We start from the raw sequence: 21,593 nt of genomic DNA, 5'->3' as shown, positions 1-21,593 counted from the left end.
ACCCCCCAGCCTGCCCGTGGTGTGCCCGGTGAGCCTCACCCGTAGGGAGCCAGCTCCCCCGCCTTCAGCACGGCCATCACCCTGCCCCGCTGCGTGCCCGACTCCTTCTCCAGCCCGATGACGATGATGTCCCCTCCTCTCCTGGAATAGAAACGAGGGAGGGTCACACCCTCAGCGCTGGGGATGCTGTCAGCTGAGAGAGATCCCTGCTGGATGGATATCCATCCTCTGCTCCATGCCACCTGCAGCCACATGATGTCTTCCAGGGGAGGGGGCACCGTGATGCCACGGGGGCATCCTGGATCCACTGCAGTGAGAGATCCTGTGACAAGCAAAATCAGCTTCCCAGAGGTTCCCATCAGCTCCACAGGAGGCAGCAGGACTTGCTAGGGCTGTGTCCAAGCAAGGAGGCTGCCTGCTGCTCTTTGTTTCCTCAGTAGCTGGGGAAATACAGCTTGGAGTCTGACCACCCCTTTCTCATTCTGCTGAAATCAACCCAGCAAGGCCTTCCATGTGGCAATTCTGCTAAACACTACACACTTTCAAAAGGCATAGAAAATCCATGCTCCATTATACTGGGAATGAAATTTCTTAATGGTAACTTGACTTTCTGGCCAGGTCAATCCACTGGGAATGCATAAACTGCTGAATCAGCCTGAGTTAATCTCATGTTCAGCCAGGGGGGATTTTGACTAAGTTGCCTGGGTGAGTGACCCACTTACCTGGGGATCCAGATGAGGTCTTTTACAGGAAGAATCTTGACTGCTTGGAGGTGGTCCGTGTTGTCACACACAGGGGAAGAAGCATCATGATCCAGGGGAGCCTTCAGCTCATGGAATTTCTCAGACTCCTCAAAATCTGTGGAGAAGGGTGCACTGGAAGAGCTCATGGGCGAGCTGGGCAGGCTGGAGGGGCAGCGGGTTACGGCGTTGGGAGGAGAGGAGGAGTAGGAAGAGACAGAGCAGTAATCTGTGAGCGAGTCCTGGTGGTTCAGGATCTGGGTCCCCACGTCCGGGCTGTACATGATGCTCATGTCCCCTGGAGGGCTGCTCTCCACGGCCCCGTGGCCAAGGGGGGCTGTGGCAGGGATGGCAGCCGAGGGCTGCTGGATGGTGAACATGTCTCTGAGGGGGCTGCAGTCCCCGCAGAAGTAGCGTGCGCACAGCTGGTAGCTGGTGGCGTGCAGCATCACCAGGAAGTTGCTCCTGTCATCCAGGCACCAGACCACCTCCTCGCCGTGGCACTCGGAGGTGCAGGCGATGGAGGCGATGCAGGCGGGCGGGCTGAAGGGCTCCAGCCTCCGGCTGATCTCCAGGGAGGCGCAGTCGATGACCAGCAGGCCGGGGCCGTTGCTGTACCACACCTCGGCCCCGCTGTTGGCCACCTCCATGGCCCGCACCGGGTACGGGTTCTGCCGCGGGTCGTCGTCCGAGATGTGGAATTTGGACCTGTTTGCTGTGTGGGAGCACAGGTAGGAGCAGTTGTCCCCTGGCAGGCCCTGGGACACTGAATACACCGCTACCAGTCCATCTGACAAGCCAGCCAGCACCATGTATGAGTTCTGTGAAAAAGAGAGAAAAATTTCATGGAGTTATAGAATGGTTGGGTTGGAAGGAACTTGAAAGATCATCTCATTCCATCCCTCTGCCATGGGCAGGGACACCTTCCACTAAACCAGATTGCTGAAAGCCCCATCCAACCTGCACCTGAACACTTCCAGGGACAGGGAAGTGTGCCAGGACCCTACCACCCTCACAGCAAAGAATTTTCTCCTATTTCTTAACTTCTCTATAATAGAAGAGCTTTCAAACCCAGGCATTCTGCCTGCTTCTCACATTCTGCAAGAACACCAGTAACTTACCCCAAAACAGCGATAACAGCAACATAAAAAAGTCATTCCCTAGAAGCTGCTGCAGAGCCACACTCCTTTCACCCAGTATTACCTCTCTCTTTACTGGCAAGGGCGGACAGACAGAGCTGGCAGCCTGCCCTGAAGGTTAACAAATTCAAGCTGGAGTATGTTCAGAGACAGCCACCATGATCCCAGGAACCCAGCTGTAGAAACCCGGCTCACTTCCAAAAAGGAGTAAAGCTATTGCTAGGTAGGAGAGGAATGGAAGAAATGCAGTAAAAATGGAAAGAGGGAGCCAATATTCTCACAAACAAGAGTATCCAGTGATTGCTCCACATCCAGAGTCTGCTGCTCTGAGAGTACTGCTCCTCCCAGGGATGTGCTCTGGGTCTGGGATGTCAGCTCAGACATCCCAGCTGAGGCAGCAGCTCAGCAAAGCACCTGCCAAGTACCACAAACAATTCTGCAGGTTGGTAAAAACCTGTCCCTAAATGTACAGTGATGGACACAGCTCCAGCTCTGTGGCCATGCACCCCTCGTGTGCCAGGGGCAGGAGCTGCTGAGAAGGTCACGGCTCAGCAACTCCTCCAGCTCATCCCAGCGGGACAAAATGCTGCTAAACAGACTGGGAAATATGGATCTCTTGGGAATAAAACTGCCTGTGACCTTGGGTCTCTACCAGAAACTCTCCCATCTGTGAAGCAGATAAAACAATACTTACCTCAAAGGCCTTTCTACTTCCTCTCTGTGGAGCAATAAATTCTAAAAAAAGACCATTTTACCCAGGACTTTTTTGCTGCCTGGACTAAGCACAGCAAACCAAACAGAACCAGACAAAGCACCACAGAGTTGACCCAACCTCACCCCTCCTAAGCCTCTCCACAGTGGAAAGCCCTGCCTTTGGCATGCCCAGGATGCCAGTGAGATAGGCTGAGGGCTCAGAGTCACCCTTTGGTGGGAATGCAAAAATTAAATTAAGGCATCCCTGTGCCCTTCCAGGGATCTGGATTCTGCCAGGCCTGGACAATAGTTCCCAAGCTGTAAATCCCCAGAAAAATCAGTGTCTTGACTTGCCCCAGCTATTGAGGGGCAGGTTGTGCAGGGTAAGTGATATTTAATTGACAGCTCTGCTTGCAAGGCTCTTTGAGAGTCCTGGACAAAGAGAAACTCTCTGCACACCAAGTATGAGTAAAACCATGAGAGCACTGAGCCCCTATGACTAATCCAAATCACAGCAGAATTTTACTGTAATGGGAAAAACTAGGAAAGCAAGTGGAAAGTTGTGAAATAGGGCTTGGACTAACTCAGTCCAGTCCCAATTCTCTAACCACTAATTAAAAGAAACCCCAACAACCTGCAGTGCTCAGTGCCATGTCCCTGCTGCCATGTGGATCTGGTGCAAAGGCTCCTGGAAGTGGCTTTGCCAAGGAGTTGCATCAGTAGGTTGGATCATGGCACAATGCTTTGCACAAGCTGGGTTTTGGGTTACTTTTTCTTTGGAAAAGAGTTCAATTATTTAAAACTGAATAAAACAAAGCAGAACAGCCTACATTTCTCTGGTAAAAAATGGTCCAACTTTTTCAGTTCAAAGGACCCTGCACAGAGGCATTTCTTACTAGAATTGGAAAATTTAAATAGAAATGGGAACATCAGATATTAACTGTAATGTGGGTATGTCAATATGAACTGTTCCCAGCGTGACACAGGACATGATTAAAATCTTCAGAGATTATAATTTTGTCTCATTTTACTTGATAATGCTGAATTATCCAAGCATAGTCTTCAGGAAAAATTATTTTGAATTCCTTGATTAGTGTCAGCTATTACAGAACAGAATCCCTATTCCCTTTTGGGTTCCACAGGCCAAATCTCCCTGGCACTGAGCAGTCAGCACCATAACCAGGCAGAGATGGGTCAGGGATCCCTTTCTGCTGTTACCAGTAATATCAATGCCAAATCCTGGCCTGTCTGAGATGGAACAATGGTGGAAGCAAACTTGGAAGATATCTTTTCCATTGGGGCATTTATTTCTCTCTGTCTTGGCTATCAGGACCTGTTTCTATCCAACCATTGCTGTTACTGCTCATAAAGATAAGAAACAAGAAGCAGGAACTCAAATGCTGAGAAATGCCCTCACCCTGCTGTCCCTCATGTGTCTGAGCTGAGGGAATGACCAATTTCACAGGAGACTATGTCAAAAACCACCTCCCCACAGATGGCACAGATTTTATCCATCACCGGTGAGGCAGAACTCCCCTGATCAGGGTATTCCAGCAGTGACCAAGGCGGGCAGGGCTGCAGCCTCCAGAAACCTTAAGTAACTTTCTCAGAATTCATTTTCAACATTTGGGCTCCACAAAGGGCCAACAAAAACACACAGCAACAGAAGTGCATTTGAAGGCTCTGGGCTGCCAGCAGCCCTGCCGTGCCAGGAGGAAGGCCCCGAGCGGGGCCGTGCCGGCTGCGATGTGCGGGGATGAGCCGGCTCCAGACGTCCTGTCCTGCTGCCAGCAGCTCAGGACAAATGGCAAAAAATGCTACACCAGGGCCTGGTCTCCTCCTCCTCTCGTCCCTGCAGGGTCTGGCACTGCTGGCTGCAGCCTTTAAATGCAGCTTTTGTTTCCATGTGCTCCAGGTTTCTGCACAAGGCCAAAGATTTGTACCCATTCAGGTTTCTCTCTCTCTCCACATCTCTCTCCCTCCACAAGGCAGAATGTGTCTTGGTTTGCCCTTTCTAACCTGCTCATTTGCTAATTTGTTTTATTTTTTCTTCTGTTTACCAAAAAAGAATCATCCTGGTGACAACAAGCATGCAACAAAAAGCTTAAATTGTACAAGACTTTTCCCTGGCGGGTGAGTTTCAGATTCTGGGCCCCTCTTGCCTGCTTTCACATTTCCATGATGCTTCCCTTGGATGAGAAACCAAGTTTTGGAAACTATTTCTTTTGGATCAGCCTTCCCAAGGCAGTCGTAAAGAATTCCCCTTCCCAGCAACATCCCTCGGCAATTCTCTGACTAAAAGTTACCTCACATCTCACCAGCTAAAGGCTTTCTTCCCAGGGAAATGCAATTCTCTTCCCCACTGGACAGCAATGACTGTGATAACTCTGATAGGGCTTGCTGGTCAGGCAGTGAGTGTGACAAGTGTAAGCTTTCCACAGAGGTTTTTTGGAAAAACTGGCTGGTTTAGTTCTTGCCAGCCTGGCCTGCACATCCCCAGGCTGCTGCTCTGGCCATTTCACTGCCAAACTCATTCATAGAAAAGAGAGAGGAAAAAGTAAGTCCAATAAACTGAGGAGTGAGCTGAAGGGAGGTGGATTTCTGGAAGGTTGGGTAGGGTTGGGGGGAGGAAGGGAGGTGTCTAGACTCAATATTGCTATTGTAGGGCCTGGCATTATTTATGACATTTTCTAGGCAAGCCACAAACTGGAAATAGAAACCAGGAGACATAAAGCCACTCGTAACCCCTGAGGAATGGCTTTGCAAGCTGTGTGACAGTGGAAAAGCTGAAACCAAAAGACTCCTTCGACTGTCCTGGATGGAACCTCAGGTAGCATGAAAAAGAAATTTGCCCTACACATCAGAAAAGAAACTCCACAGCGGACAAAGGATGCAGGTCCGGGAGCCAAGAAAAGCCAACAGACGCAGAGAAATCCAGCCCTGTGCCAACTTTACATCGATGCCCTACTTTAGTCCTACTTACACCATGTTTGGAAGTGCAGCAGCACACCTTACACAAACCATCTGCCTCAGATTCAGCCCATGCAGCAATCCCAGCAGACGAGCCAGAAATGGACAATGGCTCAGGACGAGCCTGGTATAAACCAGCAGCTCCGCGAGCTGCCCCGTGCTGAGCTCTCAGACACATCCCAGTCTGCTGGCATTTGCAAAGACTACACAGCTACCAGTAATGTTGGAACATAATTATATGTTTTCACTTGAGGTGGCTGTAAGCAAACCGGAGGTAATTTAGCTCGAAAACAGTTTTTATACATCTCCCAAGACCTGCCCGCAATAGGCACGCAGGTCAGATTGCTGCTGCCAGAAACGGGATGCTGGCAATTCCAGGGCTGGGCAGATAACATATAACTTGTTTTAGTGCCCATAAGAGTAATTATCCGTGTTACCCATAAGAGCATTACCCAAAACAGCTGTGTTATCTAAGTGTTCTCATTCAAAACCAAAACAGGAGTGTGCCTGAGCCCAGATAACGTTTAAGGATGACTGTGCACACAAATGACAGCACACAGCCCAGGAAAACTGGCACAAGAGGCCGGATGTACCCACGTCCTGCATTAGCATTTAACAAATCTCTATTCTAATTATTGTTTCATGTCTTCTCTACTTTGCTTGATCAGCCTAAACCTTGTGTTCCAGTGAAGTGGAAACGCAGCTGGAAAACTTCCTTGCCGAGGAATTTGATCTGTTTTGACTATTTCCCCAGCAGGTTTGGAAGTGCCAGCTTTGGTCCCCTGACTCAGGTTCTTGCCCACACCTCTGTTCTCTGGCAGAGGCAGACAGACCTGGAAACCTTCTCCTTGCAGTGCCAAAATGTTCCTGGGTGTTGCAGAGTCCTTCAGCATCAGCTGAGTGTGGCAGCTTAGCCCAGCAGCAGAGTCTCACTACTGCCCCTTTTCCTTTGGGTTGTTCCTTACCCTTTTGACAAGAGGCATCACTAGGAAGCAGCTCACAGTGGCAGGAGTGTCTAAACCCTTCAGTGGAGTCTTTAAGGGACACATGCCCTGCAATCCATACACAGAAATCTTCTGGTCCTGTGAAAGAGCACATAAAATTCTATAAATACAAACCACCTCCCTGCTTTTCATAGTTTGATACCTGAGCAAGATCTATTTGGTTCCAAAACTTTTTATTTGTTTTTTTGATATGCAAAGTGTGAATTTCTGTTTTCCATGGAGAGCCTTTGGCATGTGGGTAGAAAGAATGGGCTGTGGACAATATATGCATTATCCAAAAGTCACCAAAAACCAGCAGTGTAGGGGTTTTATCCCCACATCCAAAAGCAGCATCTGACAACCCTGAATGCAAAAATCCCAAACAACAATTGAAGCAGGTTGTATGTTATTTTTGCATTAATCTGTCCATTCAAGGGACATTACATTTTGTGAAATTACACCTGCCCCACACCTCCCACATCTACTAGACTGACCAAGAGCACCCAGTTTGGGAACCAGCAACACTTTTCATTCTGATCCAAAAGGTGGAAATACAATGCTTTAAGATATTTGAATTTTAATTTTTCTATACTTATTACTACTAAAAAAAAAAAATAAAAAGAGTGTATTTGAACTTCACCTCTCTTTGAGAACAGAAAAAGTAAAAATATCTTATTTTCTTATGGGGAGAAAAATCCATGCCAGGGTAGAGTGAAACAGCCAACACAAATTATTTACTTAGTGAGTGTGCCCTTTTTTTCCCCCACTCTAAAACACTGAACTTCAGGTGCATTTAATTTTTTGGCTGTTTTTTCTTTGTCTTGTGTGAAATGATTGTGTCAGAACTGGCTGACACTTATCAGCCCATTTTGATGGGTGTACAGGGGCTCTGGGGGATAAATCAGCCACGCTCTCTCACTCTTATCTTTCTAGCTGCAATTTTCCACGGCGAACACAAAACTTGGGTACCCATTTCCCACCAACCTCCAAATCCCTCAGGCTTCTTTCAAAACCCCACCCTTAAATGCATGTTTTCTGTCCCAGCCTCCCTTTATCACTCACAGATAAGGACATTTCCCAGATGAACCCCTGGGTACAGACTGCTCCAACCCTGAGAGTTTCCCTTTGGAAAGCTGAGGTTCCCACGATCGCTCTGGGCTCTGGGAGGCACAGCCTGGAACTGTGTTTCAGGTGGAAACAAAACACCTGGAGACAGCAGATGCAAACTCACACTGCTCATCTGAGATGCCCTTTGTCTGGAACACTCCTGGCTTTACTAATTTAACAGGCTCTTTCTCTTTGTTTGTGTCTCCCCTAACAAGGCCCCTCTCGAGGGGAGCACAGGCAATGCTCACCTCTGTGGCTGCCCACAGGGCATTCTGAAATTTGAGTTGGCAGCACAGCTTCATTCCTGGGCAGCTCATCCTCTGCACTTCCATGACTCCTTTCTCCAGGTTCACCACTGTGTAGTTCCTGAAAGAAGCAAGCAGCAATTTCATACAGCCAACATTCCTCCTGCACGGGGCTGAGGGACTTGTGGACCTTGTGGCCAAGCCATAACACAACTGCCCAGATTTGGATGATGCTGCAAGGATCTACACCCCTCCAAACTGTAAATTCCTCATTGCAAAGGAGAAGAAAGAAGTGCCACAGCTCTTCCTCAGGGGCAGATGTGCAATTGCTTCTGTGAAGATTTACTCTCAGCTGTCTGACTTTGCACAGGGTTAGGAGGACATATGTGGTCTGCTCCTGCAATTGAGCTGTGAGACAAACAGCTCCTGCTGGACAGCAGTAATTAATAGCTGGGAAGTCTCAGCCCATCTTGCCCATTAGGTTCTCAAGGGAATATCTGCTCTCCAAGTTCACTGCCTCACTATTATCTGCCTTCATTATTATTCCAGTACATAAACAGAGGAGCATGATTCTACAGAGCAAAGATCTGTAACCTAATAAAACTATTTATAAATATCACTAATTAATAGGGTTTTTTTTGTAGCTAAAAGGATTTTGTTTGTTTGGGGAAGTTTATTGGGTTTGGATGTTTGAGCAATAACTGGATATTCACAACCACATCTGTGATTCCCAGATGTTTTACCAACTGTGGCACAAGCAATTACACATCCTGAAATCTGTCACATGTGAGTAACTTGTTATTCAGCAGTCTCCAGCAAGTGAATTGTCCAGTCAGGAAGCAGATTCACTGAGATATATTGCTGTGAATATTTGGACAACATCCACGTATTCAAAATGCATCTGGGAGTGCCATGTGCTTCACCAGTTCAGCAGGAAAAGTTACACTGCCTGCACTGAACAACTGATCAAGGACCACAAATGGCAAAGCAAATAGTTCAGCAACAAATCACGTGCCTTTCCCATTAGCTTAATGGCTACAAATAATGAACACATTAATAAAAAATTCAGATCAGTTTGTGAACGTTTCCAAATAAGACTGAGGCTATAAAAATCAGTAGCATCCATAAAAATGAACATAACTAGCTGCAGGTCACATGTGGCTGAGCAAAATGCCATCATCTCAGTCACAATTTAATAACATTTTAAGCACATGCCTTCAGTCCAGAACACATTTTACTGGCAGTGCACACTTGGATGCACACACAGCTCCAGGCATGTGGTTAACTCCCAATGATTGCAATAGGATTTAAGCATGTGCTTAATTGCTTTGCAGAAGAGAGATGGAACTGCAGCCTCAATTAGGAAAGGTTTAGTGTTAAATGGCCTCATTAGGAAAGGCAGAACACGTCTGTTCTCATGTGCAAATGCTTCATCCTGTGTGTGTGAATCATTACACTGCCCTAATCTTCTCCTCATATTAACTGAAGCAGAGTTAAGCTCATTAAATATCCTTTATAAAGCAACCACTGTTCCCAATTAAAAGAGTTTGGGAAAACAGTGTTCACTGTACTCTTGGCGCTCTTCCAAGTTCACTTTCACCTTCTTTACCTCCCTCTCAGAGGCAGAACTGAAGATGCTGAAGGATCTTTTACTTAAAAAGGAAAAAGAAAAGAAAGAAATTGCTAATGTGAGCTGTCTCACCTGGTGTCCTCCTTCCCATCCCAGAACACAACAGTGTACTCCTGCCCCAGGGAGCAGAAGAAGGAAGATTGCTTCCCACAGGGCAGCAGGTACATAAACGTTGCAAAGGTTGGATCTTTCATCTGCCCAACCACAGAGGTGGCCAGGGGACGCTGAGGGGGAAGGAAAAGTGAAAGACACGTCACACAAGATTAAATAGGAGAACCATAATAAACAGGAGGTTCAGCAAGGCCAAGCACAAGGTCCTGCCCCTGGATCAGGGCAATCCCAAGCACAAGCATAGGCTGGGTGTCCCTGGAACTGGATTATATTTAAGGTTCCTTCCAGCTCTAACCATTTTCTGATTCTATGATTATTCATTAAAGCTTGGTCTGTCATCCTCTTACACCTTTTACTGATTGAAATTTTGGAAGCTGACCCATTGCATGACAGTGTGTAGATGTCTGAGAGTTAAGCTGACCTTTGTTTAAAGGACAGCAGCTCTAAAACACCTATTGAAATTAATAAAGAATGTAATGCAGCATAATCATTTCTTGCACTTTGAAGCTTTTTTTTCCTCATACGTCCTTTTATAATCTTAGGGATTTTGAAGTCTTTGTAGTTGCACTCACAGCATGACGCTGGAGCTGTTTCTAGAAATTATGGGTAATGTCTTGCCCTGGTGAAATCAGCAGCCTGACTGCCATCGACATCAAGGGACCCTCAAGTCACTACAGATGTGTAAGGCCACAAATCTGTCATCATTTCATTCATAAAACTCTCATTTAAGTCAACAGAAATTCTAGGCTAAATCAGCAGGAGGGGTAAATGGGCAATGGAGCTGTCATTGGAGCTCAAAGGGCTGCAGGAAGAGGACAGAGAACACAGGTCAGGAGGGTGATCTTGTACCTTTTCTGGCTTAGTGTCCCAACATTCCATCATGAGTGCCTGCATCCTGTAGAGCTGCACCTCCTCGGGCTGCCCGAGCACGGGACGGATCCCTTTGGACAGTTTCTTTGCGATCTGGAGCTGGTGGTGACCCAGCACAGGCCTCTGCCCAGACAGCAGCTCGTACAGGACCATCCCATAGGAGAACATGTCCACCTGGAGCCAGAAACAAGCCAGAAACGGGGAGGCTCAGGGCAAGGCTCTGCTGGTGGGTGGAGAGGAGAGCAAGGAAGGCTACAGTGGGAAAGCCAGTGCCACCTCCATGCATGGGTAAGGGAATTGAGCCCTGGGATGGTGCCAGCCCCCCAGAGCCATCCCAGGGCTGCCCCACAGGCTCCCCCCAGTGACCTTCTCGTCGTAGACGATGCGGGGCCGGATCTCGGGGGCCTGGTAGCCGGGGGTGCCCTCCACACCCAGCGCGCCCTCGTGGAACGACTGCCGCGAGATGCCGTAGTCGGAGAGCTTGATGTTGATGTGCTCCCTGACGTCCAGGGACCACACCAGGATGTTGTCTGACTTGAGGTCGCAGAAGATGATGTTCTTCTTGTGCAGGTAGGCCAGGCCTGTGGCGATCTGGTAGGCTATTTTGTGTGTCAGCATGTGTCCCAGCGGCACAAAGGAGGACCCTGGCACAAAGGAACAGCCTGTCTCCAGCTCCTGCAATTGCCATAACTGCTGCTTCTTCCCCCTCTCTCCTTCTCTTTTTAACTCCAGAGCAACAACTGACAACCTTTTGAAACATCACTCACTGCCACCATTTGAAATGACACTTTTTATGTTACTATACGTGTCTCTCAGTCCTATTAAATTCTTTTTTTAAACCCTTTCATTTCTAGGCCACTAAATCTTCTCGTGAAAATTAGTGTTCGACTGAAAGTTGATATGAAGCCAAGGTGCCAAGAGGGTCAGATGGCCTGAACTTATCATGGAATTAGTGTTGTTCATTTGACAATGACAGCAATATAGATAATTATGAGATAATTTAGAGTACCAGACACCCATCTGCAGGGCAAAAAACACAGCACCATCCATGCAACACTGAAGAGAGATGCACTCCATATTAATTTGCAGAGAAATTGAAAATCCAGGTCTCCAAAACAGTTTTGAGAATCCCGAGCCTCAATTTCTACTAGGTTCCCAAAAGCACAATACAAGAACAAGAACAATTCCATCCCAGACTTCCCTTAGTCTGGGAGGAAAAAAATCCCCTCCAGCAAATCGCTGAGCATTAGTCCCTGGGAGAGGAGCGCAGGGAGGGGCTGCATTACCTTTGGAGTTCTCGGCCAGGACAGTGGTGAGGCTGCCCAGCGGGGCCAGCTCCAGCGCGAAGCAGAGCGGGTGGATGCTGATGCCGATGAGCGACACGATGCAGGGGTGCTGCAGGGAGTGCAGCATGCTGGCCTCCTGGCGGAACTCCGAGAAGTTCTTCATGGCATCCATGGCCCGCAGGTGCTTCAGCATGGTATCTGGCAAGACACACAACCCCCTTCTCATTGCCCAGCTCAGGGAGTGAGTCACAAACTCTCTGGGAGGTGACGACCCAACAAGGGCTGCAGGAGGAAGGATTATGCCGATGCATGAGCCACTAAGAGACACTGGCTATAAGCAGGATATATCTGGTGCCTCAGGAAGCAAGAGCTCCCTTGGTCCTTAAACACCAAACTCTGGTGTGTCTGGCACATGCTGTTCTCACATATCCCCTGGATGACTTTGGAAAACTCGTGCTGTGCTTCTCCCAGCAGGGACTGTGTGTAGATGGCACACTGCAAACCCTTTACTGGAAGGGCTCTTCCCTACAGTTCCCCAGCTTTCCTGCCAGAAGAGACCCATCACAGTAGTGGTCCTGCTGCCACAGCACACCACAGGCTGCTCAGGCAGGTCGGCTCTTCTCCAAGGTTATTTGTCACTGGTACAACAGCTGGCCTCCTCCACAGCTCAGGGATTCACCACATCCTCCCCTGACAAAAATGAAGAATGTGAGGCACTTTCGCCTTTCCTCTGCCCACAGCCCGAGGCTCTGCTGGAAACCTGGGTTCCACAGGGGAGCCCATCCCTGCCTGGAGAAGCTGGTGGGCTCAGAAGGATTCCCAGTTTGCTTTCTCCAGCTGCTGGCATAGAGAGGGTAAAACACTAATTCAGAGGTGGAGACGCACAAGTCCTCAGTGCAAATCCAAGCAGACCCACACTTCCCACAGCCAAACAAACATGTGGAACATGAGTTGAAATCTCACCTCCCTTCCCAATCAAGGAGTCTGCCTTTTTACCCTATAAATCCTACCTCTGATCTGCAGGAGAGAAGTCTCTGCAGCGCCAGTGACCTTCATCACTACAAGTGCTCATGAAGAACTCTCAGATTCATCCTCCTCCGCCATTGAAACCCATCAGTTTTGCTATCTATTTCCATGCTGTGTTTAATCAGGTACTGTCAGCACTTTGCAGACTCTTTGGTCTTGGGATCCCAGACTGCAGATTCCCAGATTCCTGACACCAAATCTGTGCACTGTACCTGCAGCTGAAGTGGGAGAACCCTTGCATTTTTTAATCTGAAATCTCTTCACAGCCACTGGTTTTCCTTGGTATCGTGCCCGATATATAACAGTTCCACTTCCACCCTGGCCAAGAACGTTGTTTTCATTTTCACTCCATTCCAGTTTGCTATTTTCCAGGAATAGTCTGCCAAATAGAAATTGGGGTTTTTTAATTAAAGTTTCAAAGACATTGTAAATTAATGTTTTTAATGTGATTCCCATTTTCACAAATGTCTAATATGTTCTTGCCTTATCTACCGAGAAGACTGGATCACCTAAAGTACTTAGTCATCTCAGTGGCCTCCATGCTGGCTCACATTGCACGACAGATTTCTCTCAGAAAAAAGTAATTTGAGCAAAGAAGCACAAAAGGCTTTTTAGTAATTTATGCCACAAGAATCAAATAGATCTGGAAAGCACATAAGCTCCTTTTCCAAGCAGATGACACAGGTACTGATACTTGTACTATTTATCTGCATTAGCAATTTTTTTTCTTCATTTACCTCCTGCTCCTCTGTTTTTTTACCGAGGCAAGACAGGATGTTTATGAACAGCCCCACACTCTGAACCCTGATTATTCAAATCAGCTTAGTGTTCCCAGGCTGCAATTCATCATTTCCCCACTCTCCCAGAGACTACTTTTACAGCTGTTCACACTTCAAACATCTCCACTCGCCTCGCGCCCGCCAAATAAATCTGCAGGAGATAACAGTGTGAGGAGGGCTGGTGTGATGAGCTGATGGGGTGTTTGCCCAGAAAAATGACCCCAACAAAGCAAGAGGGGCCAGGGAGAGCACAGAGAGCTCTGACAGCAGCCAACAGGACAGGCTGGTCTAGAGGTCTTGTGATTCTGCAGTGGGCACTCAAAGGTCTGACAGAGCAGGAGCCAAAGGGAACACTGCTCTCAGGTCTCCTGCTCTGCACACTGAGTAATAAGGGGTGTAAGACTGAGCCCATCTGGGAATGCAGTTAAGCAGCTTAAAGATTCGGCAGTGCTGCAATGGGTAGGGAAGAGCTCCTTCATCTGCTCAGGGCTGCCCCACACCCAACACATGCAGCATCCCTCAGCTGAGCAGTAGCCCCAGCTCAGTGTGAATCCTCTTGTAGGATGTCCATAAACTCACCCACCTACAGGCCTTTACAAAATTAAGGCCATTTCAGTGCCAACCCTGTGATGCAGCAGCACTTCCTTTTTGTTTTGCCACATTAAAATCTCTTTTTGTGGTATCCCAGAAAGGCTCCAATTACAGAGAGTCCTGGCCAGAGCTCTGGGCAACGCAGAACAGCTGTGGCTTTAAAAAGGGACTTTCACATGACACCACAGTGATCTCAAAGGAGCCCTGGTGTGATGACTCGGTCAGCACACAGCTATTGTCTAAGCAAGTTGCTGAACACCAGGGGTGCAGTTCAGGATGAACTGCCAGAGCACGGATTGAGAGCAGATGGATTTGTTCCCTGTGGTCAGTGCATTCCTTCAGCAGAGGCCACTTAGGAAAAGGGCCCAACTAAATCACACAGGTACACTGAAACTCAAACAAAGGCTATCACACGTTACCTGGCAGGAAAATCAGTCATGAAAAGCTCTGGGACCAGCTCTTGGAGAGACACAGGGATGTCAGGGTGGTTAGGACATGTGATGTAGTCCAGCTCAATGGCAGTCAGGACACAGTCCTCCATGTTGAAGTACTGCACGTCCTCTGCCCTCTCGCCCTCGCCCTGCTCCGGCCTGGCAGCTGCACAGATGTGGCAGGGCACATACTGCTCCATCAGCAACGTGCCATCACTCTCCGTGGCTGTGAGGGCTTCCAAGAGAGCAAACAAACAGGAAACAATGTCACTCACACCAGCTGAGGAGGAACAACAGCTCTGAGTGCATTCCAATGCCTGCAGCATGACCAGGGTGCACTGGCTGGAAATGGTCACGCTCACACAGCAGCAGTTTGCTGCAGGGTACTGACTGGAATAGAAAACAGCTCTGCAAAGTGTACCGGGACAGTGCTGGGGAGACTGGACAGTGGCTATAACCCAACACTCACCCTGCTCTGGTCACAGGCTTGTGAGGCAAATTAAGACCAGCAAAAATGAGAAGTATGTGAATAAAGCACTGGAGAGACCCTTCTACTTGCTGGGTGTCTCTGTCTCTTCATGGACTGCAAAGCACCAGATGGCCTGAGGTGGGAATAGGCTTGGGAGCAGGCACAGCACACTGAGCTCAGGCTCAGCACTCAGCTGCAGCACCCAGGCTGGGTACACAAGTCCTGTGGGCTCTCTTACAGGCAACATGTTCAGCCCTGCCAGGGGAAATGTGGATTCTACCACTACTAAGCCTTTGGGAAGTTCACACCTCTCCCATAACTACAGAGAGATTTTGTGGTGACAGGCTCTGTTAAATGCCCACAACTAGTCAGGGTGAACACAGGCTGCAGCCTTTGAAGTCGTGGCTCTTCTCAAGCTTCACTGATTAACTTTAGCATTATTTTAATCCAAAGGCACATAAAATGTTCTTTCAACTTCAGAACATGTAGAACGTGAGTATGGGAGAGTGCACCACTGTTTCCTCCACAGAGCCTCCAATTAAGAGACTTTGGCACTGCTTTTTAGACCAGGGTAGGACGACAAAGAGCACTTCAGATTTTGTTTTGGTTTCAAACGAAGTGTACAGGGGGTTGCAAACAGCCTGCTGGGTAACAGCAGGATCTGTGCTGAGCACAGGAAAGGCAGCTGCAGGAGTCAAGGAAGTTACCTTGGCAGGGAGTCCTTGGTACCATATTCACTCATGTCTCTCACATCAGAATTTTGTAACTCATAGAAAATGAAACCCATAGAAATGACGGGCAAATCCTCATCCTAGCTGATGCCAAAATGAGTTTGAGGGACAGCATGAAGCAGTTTGGGCCAAATCCTGCCCTGCTATGAGCACTGGACCAGTCATTTGAACTCCTACAGATCCTGTTTGAACTGTAATGTTTCACCTGTGCTGCTGTGACAGACAGACTGAAAGACACAATGTCTAGACCAAAGGGTGTTGGCAACTAATCTTGATCTGTCTGCAGGTTTATTAGCTTTTATCAAATGTTATAGGCTTGAGACTGTCAGAGCCTGAGGGGTCTTCAATTAACACACAATATTGTGCACCTGGAGAGCTCTGTCAAAGAACCCTCTGTTGAGAAGATGTAACACTGCACAGAAAATTACAGCTGTTCTCTTACCAGGGAACCACTGGTCTATCAAAGAGTTGACATGATCCGTGATGAATGCCATGGCTGAAAAGTCTCTCACTTCTGACTGGGAAATTATTTTAATTCCACCACTTTTTTTCTTTTTCCAGTTCACATCAGAAGACTCGACGCTGTTGAGAAAGCCAAAAGACAGACCTGTGAAGCTTTTCTGAAGTATCAGTGTCAACAAACTTTCTTTCTGGCAGGAAACCTGAGTTACATAATAACACACAGTTCATGAGTCATAGAAACACAAAGCAATCTAGCTTCGAGGGTGATTTTCAATTCAGTCTGTTCTGAAAATGACTTTCAGAAGAGAATTCTTGCACAGAAATGCCAGTTCCTCACAAGAGGTAAGTGCTATAGAAGGTCAGGCCTAGGGAAAACTGTGGCCTGAGCAAGCTGAGTATGATGGAGAGTTTTGACAGAAATGCCCTGTACAGAATGATGGAAGGTTGAGAGTTGTAAAATCAGTAATAAAATTTCAGTGGAATAATAATGGTATTTCCAGAAACCGTTAGGAAAAGTTTATGAACATCATTTTTGCACAATTCCCATGAAAGTATAAGTCCCTGAAATACACAGCATGACCACTACCATGGTCCAGAATTCAGGATTCCAGCCTGTGGAGTGAGCTTGGAAACTTGGGAAGGCCACTGTTTCCTTCTGGCCTCCAACCACGCAACAGCACCACTGGTTCCTCCCTGTCTTGCCAGGGACTGAAGGAGCAAAAGTCTTAAAGTCTGCATTTGTGAAACAACATGGACAGGAGGTTTTCCCCAGGCTTGCAGCCAGCAGACATTCTGCCTTGGCCAGGTTGAGGCACTTGTCCACAGTCCCTGCTGCACAGAAGCACCTCCATTGACCCAGATTAAACAGTGGTGAAGTTTTAGAATTCAGTGGAAAACTCATTGAAGTAAGGAGACCTTTGCATGTAAAAATGCATGATTTTAAGCTGCCAGAGCCCCGCTCTGAATTTCACTTTCTGTTCTCAAGCCTCTTTCATTTTGTGGCTGCAATAACAGATAAGGTTGATACATTCAGACCTGCCAAATAATCAATTACTCATCATTTTTGTCAGCAATTGTTACCAGAGGAGTTATGTCCATTAGAAGAGCCTCCTCTTTTCCTGATGAGTGAGCACATAGCCTGGGTCAGGCCCATTCATCTCCATTCAGCTGATGTGTTTCATACACTCTCTTAGTCCCCTGTCACACATGCTGCATTATGAACACAAATTACCTAAGATAGCCTCCATCAAAGGTAACGAACAGACCTTCCTGCCAGTAAACAGTGTGAGTCCTTTTGACTCGGAATGTGCTGCAGCGGTTCCTTTGGGTGCCTGTGAAGCTGTAGATGGTCACCTTTTTGTTTCTTGCCTTGGTGTTCTTCTTGTTTTCAAAGAGCTGAAACAAGAAGGAAAGCATGAAAATCGTTAAACTGCTGAAGTTTCTCATAAGGATGTTTTAATCAAGCAAGAAAGTAATTTCTTTTTTTGGCTTTCACAGGTGCTGTTGTACCTTTTCCAGTAAAAGTGACTTGTGCTCGTATAAAATTTTGCGATGGAATGGAAATACACGTGGTAAAATTGATTTTTCCACAGTGGAAACCTTTTTCATGCCACTCAAAAAAGAACAATTTCATATCAGTGCACAAAGCTAATTCTATAACTGTGACATTTGCTGTATTTATTCTGCATTCACCAAAGTCTCATAAACCTAAAGTACTAAATGTTCTAGTGAATGATGAAGCCTGCCCTCAATGCAGAGAGTTAACTTTTCCACCTGTTTTAGTGGGAGGAAGATGGCTCTTCTCCAAGACACTTCAAACCAGCACTTAGAGCAAAATGTATTTCTGTTTTAAAACCAAGAAGTTAATCTGCAGGACTCCGCTGTACTCATTGCTCCAACATTTATTTGCCTGCAGACAGGTCTGACGCCTGGCATCCTTTCCACTCCCTTCATGAGCACTGGATGAAGCCCCTAGGAAAGGTGCTCTAGGATTATGCAGTGCCCAGGAGGATGTAAGCAAGGGGTTGCCAAGACAGCCAGTAAAAAAGAAGTAAAGTTATTACATGGTTTGAGAAGCTTGTAACACAGAGGACCTTCCAAAAGAAGGTATCATGTTTTCCATGTTCTGTACATCACTGACAGACCACAGTTTAATGGAGAGCTGCTAAGAAGATACCAGAGCAGTACTATAAACATTTTGAAGGTATTTACTACAGTTTCAGATAGAAACTGCTGCAAACACATCTGCAACAACATCAAAATTCACTTGGCTCTCAGAACCTTGCAAACACTACTTTAATGTCATTCATAGCACTTGAACTAACAGGGTGCCTCATTAAGGCAACAGTCCTGTAATTTTCTTCCCATTTAAACTCATAGTGATTCAGATATCTGGCTTTGCTGGAGCTATTCCAGATCTCCTCTGGCAAAGCTGTGAGGAAGTCTGGCCTGGTGGAATGGCCATGGACAAGAGAAGCAGGCAGAACTCCAATTACTTGTAATTGGAAGATGCTGGAGGAACTGAGACCTTCCAGGGGATCACATTATAAGGAGGTTGTGGAGAACTCAGGTTTTCTCCCCCACTACAAATCTGTTGTTCTCAATGACACCTACTGTAAAAACAGAATCAGGTTTTCAGTGCAGAGCCTCGTCTCTCCCTGTTTACTCAAATAATGGTACTGAAGTCAGTGACAGAAGCGAGCGGGATGTGAAGAGACATCCCACTTACACTGCACCACTTTAGCTGTCTGCTTTTGTTTGCAGACAAACACAGCAACCTACCTGGAGGTCCATCTCTGCCAGGCTAATTAGCATCCGGGCTATGAACCTTTGCCAAAAGCCAACTGGGACAAAACTCATCTTGAAGACCCTCTGGACCGTGTTTGCAGTCTGGTGGCAGAGCCCGTGGATATCTAACGCCGGCTTGGTAGGAAGCAGATGAGGGAGGAGGTAGCTGAAACACATCAAGTTCAACAGCTCAGATTTTAGCTACAGCTTTTAACAGTGAGTACATTGTTACCAGATAATAGGGCGATTCAGTCTCCAAAGAGATTTTTAATGGCACAGCCTACTGCATATAAAAAAGCTTTTAGACTAAAGCGCTGCAGCAATACATGGAGAAATTAATTTATACTATGGAAGCAAGCAGAGGCAAAACAGACATTACATAATTCAGCCAGGGCTACTGTAAAGGGCTAAAATTGATGTAATGAGTATTTGTGTACTCACAAATTAAATGCATTAAAATATAAGAGTCATTAGAACAGCTGTGATGTTGGGACTACTTTTTTTTTTTTTTTTGTACTACTCTGCCCTGGTAGTAAGCAGGGAATTACAGCTGTGGAACAGGGGATCAGTACAAAAACAACCTCCAGCAGCTCAGGGTCTGTAAGCCCAGAAGCGGGGAAAGGAGTTCCAGCCTGCAGGGACTGGGCTGCTCGGCCTCAACCCAACCCCAGAATGAGAGCACCTCATGGGTCAGCAGGACAAGGATTCCTGCTGCTCCATCCTGCAGCTGATGGATCCCTGCCACATCCCTGACAAACCCCTAAAGCAAGAGCTCACTTTGCCAGGCTGTTGCCAGCAGAGAAATCACCTGTCTAGCTCAGATTCCCCTGCAATCAGATTATTAGGTACCTTGCCCAAGTGTGAAGGAGACGATGTTATCTGTGCCTGACCACTCAGCAGTAAGGGAGTTATGCTGGTGTAGGGGACCACAATGTTTTCCAATTATTTTCAGATCTCCCAGTAAGCCCAGAATATTCATTTGTCCTGATCTTTCGTATTTGGGAAGTTAAACGTCCTGGAACACTGCAACTGTTTTGGAAACCATGAGCTTATGGCTTTCCATACTTGCCAGTAAATCTCTTGTCAGTGACATTCTTCTGTACCAAACACATCCCAGGATGCCTGTACAATCTGAAATGTAACTTGCTTATAAGCAGACACACTGCTGTTTTATCAGTGTTGAGCCTGAGAAAATGTGTTGGCATCTGGGGCTCATCGTTGACGGGCACGACGACAGCAATAAGGCACGTGGCCAAGAGACCTGACCAAAATAACACTGGCAGGGGCTAGACACAACCAGAACTAATGCTGGGTCAGAATCCACTGATTTAAAGCCTCTCGTGTTTTCTCTCTAGCAGCTGCAGCATTCTGTAAAATCTGAACTATCAGCTCAGCAAAAACAGCCATCATTAGACAACAGCTCTCTCCATATGTTACACGTGATGACATATTGCATGATCAAATTATCTGTTCCATGAAACATCTTTGGAATGTAAAACTGGCAAAAGTTTCAATTATAAATTGCAGTAAGAATGGTCATGCTTTTAACTGTATTTTAAGAAGCAGAACACAGCTAAGTTACATGCACCTTAAGCAGAAAAGCGCAGTGCAACAAACTAAAACTTCTTGCTCTGTGAAAGTATTGGATGCATCATCAGACAGCCAATAAATATTCCACAGCACATCCATGAAAAGGTCTAAGAGTGTAAGAAGGGTCAGTGAGGCCCTTCTGGGCCACAACTATCTAGTGGATTATAACACAGATGGTGATTCGATGCTCTTGAACAACAGCCAATGCAAATTTTGAAAATATGTGAAACATGCCCCCATCCACCCTTTCAGAACAGAAACTGGCAGCTGCTTTCTCTACTGACTGCACAGAAACCCTATCTGGCAATCTAGACAATAATTGCAGCAGCACAGTAACAAATAACTGCTCTGTGTCTGGCTAGTACATTAAATTAATCCAACCTGCTATAGCTACAGCCCGTCAGTGGGAAGAATATTCTGCTAATGTGGCTTGGATCGCTCAGAAAAACATTGGGCAGGCCATGAAAAAGCAGTTTCCTTGTTCCCGAGGCACAGACAATGTAATTGCCCTGGTGAAAAATGGCAGATAGTGACAAGGAGTCCAAAAGGCATTTTGGACTGAGCAGAAACATTGCTGCTTTATCTGCGTTAAGCCTGAGAAAATTTGTTGGCATCCGGGACTGGGTAAGTGACAGGCATAATGACAGCCCAGAGAATGCTGCACTTGTGCTGGCATTCAGGGCTGCCGAGGGGCTCGGGGCGATGCAGCCGCGCTGTCCTGCAAGGGCAAGGAAGTGAAATGCAAATGCCACATCAAAAGTGCAATACAGCTCTGGTCTCACCGCTAGCCCAACAACAGGCTGTCGCCAAGCAGATGGGAGAGAGAAAAATCGCAGGGAACTCTGCCCAGAGGAAAAGGGACTGGGGGGCAGAGGGGAGGAGGACTCATTAACATTTAAAGAGAATGAGGTTCCTTAGACCATTTCTAGGAAAACTATTGATCAACACCTCTT

At 47.0% G+C, this 21,593-nt stretch overlaps 1 protein-coding gene across 1 annotated transcript in view; it reads right to left on the bottom strand.

The window, feature by feature from the left end:
* The window catches only part of LRRK1 (leucine rich repeat kinase 1), a 73,029-nt gene that overhangs the window by 3,162 nt on the left and 48,274 nt on the right, over positions 1–21,593 (bottom strand). The window contains exons 21-33 of the mRNA XM_056499610.1: positions 19,045–19,216; positions 17,495–17,658; positions 16,244–16,383; positions 14,590–14,836; positions 13,013–13,179; positions 11,775–11,972; positions 10,855–11,132; positions 10,468–10,662; positions 9,580–9,731; positions 7,881–7,998; positions 6,508–6,624; positions 723–1,561; positions 40–141 (exon numbers count right to left, since the gene is read on the bottom strand). Of these exons, the coding sequence (XP_056355585.1) occupies positions 40–141; positions 723–1,561; positions 6,508–6,624; positions 7,881–7,998; positions 9,580–9,731; positions 10,468–10,662; positions 10,855–11,132; positions 11,775–11,972; positions 13,013–13,179; positions 14,590–14,836; positions 16,244–16,383; positions 17,495–17,658; positions 19,045–19,216 (2,889 nt within the window). The remainder of the gene's footprint in view (positions 1–39; positions 142–722; positions 1,562–6,507; positions 6,625–7,880; positions 7,999–9,579; positions 9,732–10,467; positions 10,663–10,854; positions 11,133–11,774; positions 11,973–13,012; positions 13,180–14,589; positions 14,837–16,243; positions 16,384–17,494; positions 17,659–19,044; positions 19,217–21,593) is intronic.

Source organism: Oenanthe melanoleuca, chromosome 10 (genome assembly GCF_029582105.1).
Source record: "Oenanthe melanoleuca isolate GR-GAL-2019-014 chromosome 10, OMel1.0, whole genome shotgun sequence".
NCBI lineage: Eukaryota > Metazoa > Chordata > Aves > Passeriformes > Muscicapidae > Oenanthe > Oenanthe melanoleuca.
This window is presented reverse-complemented; position numbering and strand designations above follow the sequence as displayed.